General features: G+C 34.9%; 1 protein-coding gene across 10 annotated transcripts in view; it reads right to left on the bottom strand.

The window, feature by feature from the left end:
* LOC109851730 (dystrophin, isoforms A/C/F/G/H-like) overlaps positions 1-10,814 on the bottom strand; it is a 401,655-nt gene that overhangs the window by 362,313 nt on the left and 28,528 nt on the right. For all 10 annotated transcript variants that reach the window (XM_020422083.1, XM_020422086.1, XM_020422091.1 and 7 more), the window contains 5 exons: positions 10,289-10,436; positions 9,425-9,538; positions 9,103-9,279; positions 8,921-9,028; positions 8,716-8,815 (listed from right to left, as the gene is read on the bottom strand). In XM_020422083.1, the coding sequence (XP_020277672.1) occupies positions 8,716-8,815; positions 8,921-9,028; positions 9,103-9,279; positions 9,425-9,538; positions 10,289-10,436 (647 nt within the window). The remainder of the gene's footprint in view (positions 1-8,715; positions 8,816-8,920; positions 9,029-9,102; positions 9,280-9,424; positions 9,539-10,288; positions 10,437-10,814) is intronic.

Genomic DNA, 10,814 nt, shown 5'->3' with positions numbered 1-10,814 from the left:
TTTTCTACTGTTGCACTGAATAACCCCTAGAAGTTTGATCCCATAGTTCTGAAACACCCTGTATATCGTAAACACAATGAGATGAGATTTTCCTCCCTCGGGGAGAAAAGAAAACTTTGCGCGACTTTCTCGTTTAAACAAATCATCGTAAATTTCAATAAAATTTCAACGCTCTTTCTAACCTACGTATGCAAAAACCTCAAAAGTATGTAAATATAGAAATAATTATTTGGAAATGTAATATACAACGGATTGTCCGTGGTAAGATTTGTCAGAACGGTTTTTTGTATCTGCACGTATTTAAACAGATGTTTTATTTACTTAATACAATTGTCGTTTTAATTAATCGAGTCATCGGTAATTAAGTCGTACTGAGAATAAAAGTAGAAATCTTCGGGTCCTCTCTCTACAATTGCCGAAACAAAATATCTTCGCGTATCGCGAAATGTCACTACATTGCCGGTCAACCTTGCGAAAAACGAGCAAAATCGCAAATTATAATTAAAATCGATCTTCTATACACAGTTTGATGCATAAATTTATCTTATATTACAAAATAACGATAACAATCGAAAGAAAACAGTATTTGAAACAGGAAGAACACGTCGCACAGAAAAAGCCCCGGCTAGACCAACAAGTCCGAACGCAGTTGACGTCGCGAGAATCTATATCCTTCATCTCTAGATAGACGAGAAACCGTATTTCTGTGTCGAATTGAATCATCCCTTCTTGAGAGTGCAGAACGCGATCGAGGATGGAATGGAGATGGGATATACCCGGCTTTTACGTGAGACGCACCCATATAGCCGACCGATCTGGCAAAAAGAACGTCATGTGGTATATCATTCAGCAGCCAATGCACGTGAGTATGCTGCGCAATGCGCGTTAATTCTCGCGCGCACACACACGCGTTTTTTTCTGTGTACACACACATATACACAACATCGGTTACTTATTCAAAATGATAAAAGTATACCGCGCGGTTGACGTTTCAAGTGTTTACATACGCGACGTAGTAACTCTCGTGAAAGCAATTGTGAGAACCAAAGAAGTAGAATATTTTTATTAATAAAAAAAATGAGAAAAAAAAGAAGAAGGTATTTTACGGTTTAATTAAAATTACATCGAGCGCACATCGATTTGTCGGAGATTATGTCTTTCGCACTCCGAAGCTATTATTTCACTCATTATTCGTTCATTTCCGACCTTCCGCTCATTTCAACGTCGATCGTAATTAACGTGCCGTATTACACACGTCGCTTACACGCGGGTATTATCACATACGCGAGCCGATAAAATCACTTCGCGAAACCGCGCCGTGTTACTTTGACGAAGTGTAACAAAATTTCGCAGTTCACTTCTACTATCTTATTAGATCGCGCTAACTTTCCATTTTACACGAACGGAGTGTGTAACGGAGCAAGCACTTTTTACACACGCTTCACGCTCGATTGGAAAATTGCGTTTCACTTTTCGGAAAAAAGTATGTCTGCGTAATCTCTGTACCTGAATTGATACAAGTTCTTTTCTCTTTTTCCGCATCCCTTTTGGCGTGTCTACATCTAATCAGAAATTACAATACTAATTTCTATTTTATGCGTTCGGATTGTTAAAAATTTCTAAAATAGTGGCGAGATGATTTTTTGAAAATATTCGAATAAACCTTCCTGAATCACAATGAGATGTTTGCGGGCTGCGTTTTGATATTCATTGCTAGTGCTTCATGGAAATCTATAAGACACGTGACGTGAAGTATAGATTTTTAGTACTGGCGGTGAATATCGAAAAACGCAGCCACACAATATCTCAAAATAGGATATATCAATATCAATATAAGTTCAGAATTTAGATACGCAAGATGATCATCGCTTGTCTTCGTAATTAAAATCTCAAAGAGAGAGAACGAACAATCGCAAAAAAAAAGAGATTTTTTTAATATCTCGATGTCTGTAACAAAAAAAAAAAAAAAAAAAAATGAGTAACGCGTCACGCGAAACGTGTTGAAATAATGTCGTTATTAATAAAAACGCGCTAAATAAATGAAATTAATATTTCCGCCCAAGTGGCCGACTCCGCGTGTGAAAAGTAAGCCCCCTCGTATATATTCAAGAATTCATAGCGTGCTGAAACCGCGATCTTCGGCAAGAGAGGATTTTGCTCTCGTCCGATAGGGAAGCGCGCGACGGTGAGAAATAATAGAGGGTCAGCTGTGCGCAGCGGGGATGTCATCAGCAGTCGCGGCATAAAAAGCTGCCCCCCTCTCTCTCTCTCTCTCTCTCTCTCTTTCTCTTTCACCTGTACAACATCGTCGTGCAATTAGCACGGCGTCATACAGCACAATCACGGCGTCAGCGCGCAACAGAACAACCTCCAACATTTCTCATTTGTCGCCGAGGATACCGAGTTATACCAGAAAATTTTTATCCATTTAGAGTGACGTGGCGTGTACGACAAACACACAATGCGACCGCGAACGCGAGCATCGATTTTCAGACGAAAAAATAACAAGAGTCGTGGAGATGCATAAACAAATCGCACGGGAAAATAGAGTTTATGATCTTCGCGCTCGACGTGACGGATATGGCGAATATTTGCTTGAAAAGAGATCGATAAAAACTTTTCAATTTCCGTGATTTTGTTTATGAAAGTGCTTATGGTTATTTTATGGTTTTTTTTTTCACTCAATAACGTGTACAATCTATCATCTAAATAAAACACATCGTTAAAGAAAATAAGGAAAAAAAGAAAGAAAAAGAAAAAGAAAAGAAATTAAATTAAAAATGTTAAATAAAATGAAAACAATATTCGAGAGAGAAAATCTTTTCAAGAATTCAAGTTCCTCCCGTAAGAAACGCGCACTTGTTAATCCCCGGTATAATAAGAGAGGAGAAAAGTCGGGCGCGGAAGTTTCCAAGTTTTAACAAGTTGTTTCGTTAATAAAAAGTAATTGCGTATTTGTCCTGCGCATGACTTTTTTTTTTTTTTTTTTTTTTTTTTTTTTTTTTTTTTTTTTTGAATATTATATGTAAAGCGGCTTTCTTTGGTATCGATGAAATTCTCACTGTTACAGTTCGCAAAGGATTCGGTTAATCAGAACGGCTAATCGCCGTCGGTATGAATGCGGACTTAATCCGCTTTTGCACAAAACGACGAAATATCATGACCGATACCGCGAACTCCACGAGTCTCTCTCTGATCCGCTTTGCTTTGCCGCGAATACGATCTGCTGCGTGAATGAAATACACATCGCGTCTCTCTCTCTCTCTCTAGAGCTTTGCTCGATCGTGCGTCAATAATCTATTGTCGCTCGTGTAATACCACTGAGATCATTTGCAGATTGCAGCAAAGCATAAGTATACTTCACTTCCGCACAAGTTTCAATTTCGAACGAAATTCAAGTCTCAAGTTTATATACGTCAAATTTCAAGTCTTAACTTTTTTTTTTTTGTATATCGCGCGGCAATTTTTCATTTTCCACATCAAAACAAAATCAGTGCGCGAAACGAGATTCAAATATTTTACGCCGGTCACTTTAAAAGGGCGATTATTCAATAAAATATTTCGAATTTTCAATAAATTATCTCATGAATAATAAAAAATCGGTTTTGCGGTCGGTATATAACATACATTTTTGTGGTAATATTTTATGTCCGAATATCCGATCGGGACAAAAGTCGTATAAAAAGCGGATGTGTTGAGATGTGTGTTCCCGAATATCTTCCTACCGAACGGACCGATTCTATTACTCCCGGACAGTTCGGGGCATTGGGCAAAATGCGCGGAAGCAAGTCCACGAATGTTATACGTTTGCGGTAATGCTGACGAAGAATGGATCCGTAAGGTTTGGTTCCGCTAAGATATGGGAAGGGTAGTGCGTACAGACGGCCCATCCACTCCGTGGAATTCCTCGGGGAGTCGTAAAAAAGCCGCCCACCTAGATTTTCTCACTGATCGATTATTTGGGAAGAGGAGGTCGCGCTCGACAAACTCCAGCTTCCGGGATTTCACGTCCGCATGGTTTTCGCGCTCATATATTTTTGGAGAATATATATCAAACAGTCTCAAAAAAAAAAAAAAAGATTCAACTCGCGAAAGTTGTTAGAAAGATTATTCTTCCGCAAAATTAATTTATCTCTTTTCTACGTACGCTTCGTGTGCTTTAATACTTGTTCGTTTGTCTTCGATATCGCTTTCAGCACGCGATCGGGTCACGCAAAATGCCGCGCGAATTTTCAACCCGCACGAGAATTCGCGCAGTCTGTGTGTGTGTACGTGTGTGTGTGTGTGTGTGTGTGTGTGTAAAGTAATTTTTTACACCGGTGACGGGTCGGGAATCAAAATGGACGGATTATATCTCGGAGTGGCTGCGTCAATTAAGGGATAATCACGGTGTTAGCCGTACTGCGTGTTCGTGAAGCGCGCGCGCTGCATGTGTGCGACTCTGCCGCAGTTACGACGAGACGTGGTACAAACTTGTGTCGGACAAAGTCCGCGATTCTATCTCGGTACGTTAACGTTACCGACGAAAGGGGGAGGAGGAGGAGGAGAAGGAGGAGGGAAGAAGAGAGAGAGAGAAAGAGGGAGGGAAGGAGGAAAGAAGGGAGAGAGCGAGAGGCGCGGAGGTATGTCCAGGGATGAACAAGAGAAATGGCGACGGCGAAGCTTGAGCTATCTTCTCTCGTCTGGCAATGTCTACCACGACTACATTAGCCGGCTTATCCGCTCATTATGTGAACCGACGATCGCATCCCCCGCACCACCGACCGTGTCGTTCTCTCTAAGCCCTTTATGAAAGATCAAGATGCGTCCGTCTTTGCTATTTGAAGTTTCCGATATCAACGTGATATTTGAACACGACATGCAATAATATTGTAATTAAATCTTTGCGCGTTTTGTCATTAATAAAAAAAAAAAACAAATGTCCGCTGTAATGTATACCGCGCCACTTTAAAATGTCTCTCTTTCGTTGCGCATATAGTCTCTACTTACGACTACTTTGACTACTTACGCATTTCGTATTTACGACATTATGCGCGACATTAGTGTCACCAGTGACACCGATAATACAATTAATCGACGATATAAAATTAAATGAATATTAAAAAATTTAAATAAATAATTGATTTTATGTTAAGCTAAATATTATTTTTATAATATTAAGAATTATAGTCCTAAGCAACAACAGTTTTTTTTTTTATCAGTTTTAAAGTAGAAATCTATAATCGTTTTACTAATAAAATAATAAAATATTTTGCACGACTCTAAAGTTTTATACAAAATATATCAGTTGAAATATTTAAACGATATGTGCACATAAGTTTTCGGCGCAATTAGACTTACGACCGAAGTCTCGGAACGTAATTTCATCGCAAGTAAAGGAATACCTTGTACATATCAAGAGGTCACGGTAGTATACGAGGTCGATTTACTTACGCGAGTCGAATGGTTTCCGAGCTAAAAGCTTTGTACGTTTCAGTAACGATTGAAACTGATGAAATTCTAACTATTCTCTATTAAAAGTTTTGAGGTTTTATAATAATATATAATAAGAAGCGATTTTTTTCTCTTAATATCTTATGAACAAAAGTACAACAATGTAAAATTCGTTTAAATTTAAAAATATGGAAGTTTTAAGAAATGTCTACGTCGTCAGACATTCGGCGTTTCATTTTTCTATTGTTAACATTGGACAGCGACACTTCTATTACTAAACATCTGTTTGACGTACGCGCAGCCGATCACGTGTCTGACTGATGAGATGATGTTTACATATGCCTTATTTGACTTTATTATTGAAAATCTATAATTCACGCGAAATGTAGTTTTTAGTAATGCAATTATGTATGCACTTGCGTATATGTGTGTGTATGCACACACACATATTCGATATAAAACATTGTCATATGAAAACCACAGGAAAAAAACTCTTAAAATAAGTAACATTTTTTCGTAATTTTTGTGGAAAGCGATTTTAAAATTCGAAACACGTACGTGTATTTTTTTCTGTACACGTTTCATAAAAATTCTTATATCTCTATCTATCTATCTAGAGAAAATTTCCCCCTCTCGCTTTGAATAATTAAAATACTCCACCTTAACTGCCAAGTAACATCAAAAACGGAAAATCGAAAAAAATGGACTTGGATCAAGTTCTTCTCTTGTGGTCTTCGTATATAAAGACAGATATAAGAATATCGATTACTAGAAAGTCGTTATTCGCTTACGTTGTGAGATCATTTTTGCATAATGTAAAACTCAGCACGTTTAAATACTTTCTGATATCATTCTGTCTGTACGTTTCTATTCTTCTTTCAATCTGTTTTTACATAATTACTTGATATTTGACATTTTATATTATGTGCGTGTGCGTGCGTGTGTGTGTGTGTGTTTCAAATCAAAATATTAATTTCGAGCGTATAAAAAAAAAACACAAATAAACTTTTATTACATACAATTAAAATATCTACAAAATTTGAGACAATAATTAGTTTCATTTAGTAATAATTTCGTAATAATGAGACACAACAAATTACTGTCGCGCATTATAAATGTAATTAATACGGTTTAAAATCGTGAATTATGTCGAAAAGGAATAAATTATTCTCACCGAAATATTAATTACAAACGAAATGCGAAACGATAACGCGCTGTTATATTTTAATGTGTATAATAGCGAGATCGGATTGTTAAATGCCATTGATCGGTTTGGTCGACGTAGCGCAGTCATACCGAGCTTATTGTACGCAGTGTTCGCAATCGGTCCGTGCCGAAATCGCTTTTTATCTCGTGTATTCTTTCTATCCCAAAGGTAAATCGCGCGTATAAATATAACACAAATGAAAACTGACAATGCCAAATGGTGCGACGTTCCAATGCCATGGAACCATTAATTAACGCGCAATCGCCACTAATTGTGCTCTGTGATATTCATAACTGGTACGACAACCTTTCATCGCGTTACGCGTTGAAACGCGTTCTATTTGTTATTAGCTTTATTGGTATTAGTTCGAATTATATCACGCATACAATCACACACAAGAAATATTGATTTCATTTTTTTGTAAATATTTAGTAAATAATACTGTTATTTAGCTTCGCGATTGGTACACATGGTAGTAATCGATATAAAGTTGCCGCGAATGACTTTGAGTTTCTCGATACATCGCGTCTCTCGACTGTGTTGTTACAAAAGCGTCGAGTAAAGCGACAAACGATCTTCAGATTTCCTATTGTAACGCTTGTCTGACAAAGTGCGTCGAAATAAAAGTTGCAAGTACACACAAAAGCTCTCATTTGTATCGCGTTAATTAGCGCAGGTCATCGTAATTAGTTTCTCTAGCATATTTGTTTTTAAAGTTGCTAACAGAACGTGAAAAGAAGAAAGGTTGTTGGAAACAAAAGAAATGTCGATGAAAGCAACGACCGGTGATGAGTAAATTTTTAATTGTATAATTTTTAATTTTTTTGTCACGACAATTTCGATAAAACCTCGTCAAAACGATCATGTCCTGATATACACTTCGCATTGTTTTTTTATTTAAATAATGCACAAAATTTGTATTCAGTTTTTCTGTTTTTCATGTTACTTTGTTTTTTTTTATTTTTTTTCGTTTGATTGGTGCAAGTCACAAATATCAAAAATATAATCAATTTCGTTAAATTAATTAATAAATTGTTAAAAAATAGAATTCAAATTTTTGACAACATTAAAAACCAACATTAAATCTCTGTGAGTTAAAAGTTGAAATAAATAACAAGTAAAATTGAAAAGAAAGGAAGTGATATCACAATATTAAATTGAATAATTTTCACACACACACACACAATTGTAAATATAAAAAAATACTAAATTCTTATTTCAATATCTGCAAAATAATATATCAAAAACGTAATTTGCATCTATAGTGCGGTTAGTTGGAAATTAATGTCATCAATGTAACAATCTTTGAAATATGTTCAATAAGACAATGTTCTAGTGCACCAAACAATCGAATAACGGTGGTAGCGAAGGAGAAAGGACCGGCCAGTTGCTGAAAAGGCTGCACTTAACGCGCCGGATATATATCGTCTTGCAGGATGGGGTGGAAGTGAAATGTGGCCGCGCTTACCGGACCAGCTAAACGTACTATTTATTGTCCGGCTGACTGTTTCCTTCGGAGATTCTGTCCTTCGTAAGGACACACATTTACCAACCAGAATTGATTCTATTCATATTAAACGCTCAAATATCTCTCTTTATGGCCATACCGCTTTTCCGAACTTGACGTTAACGACATTTTCTTTTGCATAAATATTTTCTGTCATACATTGCTATAAAGTGTACAAAATAAAACGCGTACACTCATTATTATTAAAAAAAAGAATTATCTTTTTATATTTCTAGTATATATAAATTTTTTATAAACAATATCTCTAGACTATATCGTAAGAAAAAATAATTTTGTTTTTTATTTTTTACACAAAATATGCAAAAAATGTATAGATTTTATATTCTAAACATTTTTAGAACTATAATTAGATTATATATGCGGAAACATTTTTTTCTGAACACAAATAAATATAAATAAACAAACATTTTATATATAAATAACATTTTATAATATTAACTGGAAAAAAAATAATTTAAGAATACTAAAATAAAAGCAAAAGATACCACAGGTGTGTAAAAAAAATAGTTTTGTAAACTGTGTAAAAACACACGATGTTTAGTCTTACCTTTTGATGCAGTCTCGGTAGAACTTGTGGACAAAACTTCATGATTTTCTCCGTAACATTTTATAAATTGCCAATCTTCCCTCAGCTTCTTCAACTTTTCCTATTATAGAATACACAATCAAACAATAACAATATATTTTAATAATGACACTATTTACCTATTATATAATTTTTATCTATTGCAACAAATATGGTTTTTGCATACCTCAAGTTCAACAGAAACAGACTGTTTCGCTGATTCACACTCTTTTTCCAAATTAGTATAATTTTCTAACACATCTTTTACTTCCATCTCGCGATCATTGACTTTGGACTGAAAAAATATAAAAATATTTAACGTCTTTTTTTTTTTTTAAGTAAAAGCACGTGAAGAATAATTGTATTTACCATAATATTTTTAATCATTTCATTACGCTCGTGCTGCGGTAATTCTTGAGAAATATTCAATCGTGTTCGCGTTTCCATAACCCAAGCCATAACAGCGTCCAGAATATATATGTATTTTCTAAGCGACGCAAGTTTACCTTCTACATATTCGCGGTGGTTTGTAAGATTTACATTAGCCTAAACAAATATTATTACACCATATAATAAAGCAAAATCTCTCTCTCTTTCTCTCTCTCTCTCTCTCTCACTTTCTCTCTTTCTTTCTCACTCTCGAGTTTCTAAAATTATAAAATAATGAACATTTGATATAACCGATCAATACCTTTTCCATATCTGTGAGAAGCTTATTGTTCTCGCCTTCTTCTTTTGCAACGTTATGTTGACTTAATAAAGTTTGCAAAGCTCTTTTCCGTGTTAAAAGTTCTTCTTCTCTTGCCTGTAAATATTTCATGAGTTTTCAATTAAAAAAACGTTGTTGCTTGTTACTTATTCTCATCAAACAATGATTTCATATGTAATATAATTAATTCAATAAAAAAGAGAGAAATGTTTAAATTAGTGAAGAATATTTTACAAATATATGTTCTCATCGACGTTATTTGTAAAATAAAATAGAAGGTAAATGTATATAGGTAAACTTTACTACGAAGCTTTTTGAAAGAGAGAGTTCAATGCTATTTATATCTTGGCACGGTTCGGCATATACACAGTCGTGAAATGTAGAGATATTATTAGGACAAGTTTCAGTTTATTTGATTATGCTGCACCGAGCATACTGTAACCTATTGAAACCGAATCTCGAAGAGAATAATTCCGTTACTTATCCAAGTCGCATCTAAGCTGAGCGCAGAGTTAGTGTTTTTCAATACTAATTGTTATAATATTATTAAAAAATATGTAGAGATGTTTTAGATTTTGAAAATATACTTGTTTTTTAGTGAATGAGTGTGTGTAACGTATAATATTTTCTGTGAAAACAATGAATGTGTTCTACAAAACAAAATGTTATAATTGTCGAAATAATTCTTAATTGCTTAAAAGTTGAAAATTCGTGTATAAATATTTAAGATAAAACAACGCAATAAAAATGTTTGACACCACAACGATCTTCAACAACCAGACGATTCTCAACAGATCCTAGTAGAACAAAAAAAAAATAAATGTGTCAAGTTGTGTGTTAACTTACCTTAATTAGCGACAGTCGAATCGATAATGAGGTTTCGTCCGAAGGATTTGCCGCAGATCCTAACAGAGTATTTACTTGTTCCACAATATTGTACGCCGTATCCAAAATTCTGCCGTCGGTATTCACTTTTTTCTCCATAGCAAAATTTCTTGAATAAAAAATACGTTATTGTAAAATATTCGAAACGTAGTAAGTAAAACATATTGTAAACGTCTATTTATAAACTATTTTTGAGAAACATTTTTTTTAAGTTTTAATTATATAATATCTATACAACTGTATTTTACTTTTTTTTTTTCACACAAAACTGAGATTACAAGAACGTGTGAAAGTTGTTCGTTTATTCTGAAGTTATTCTGAGTTGACTGACTTCACTACACACAGCAGCACAGGCAAAACACAACTGAAATAGCTCAATGCTAGACCGAGCTTTCCTTGCAATGGTACATGCTTGTTTGGATTAGCAAATCGTAACTTCATAGTGTTATACCACAAGCAATGACTATCATTCGAGATTTATTTAAAA

Source organism: Pseudomyrmex gracilis, unplaced genomic scaffold (genome assembly GCF_002006095.1).
Source record: "Pseudomyrmex gracilis isolate BER0280 unplaced genomic scaffold, ASM200609v1 scaffold_19, whole genome shotgun sequence".
In the NCBI taxonomy this organism is placed as follows: Eukaryota; Metazoa; Arthropoda; class Insecta; order Hymenoptera; family Formicidae; genus Pseudomyrmex; species Pseudomyrmex gracilis.
Note: the sequence above shows the minus strand (reverse complement) of the source record. Positions and strands in the feature narration are given on the sequence as shown.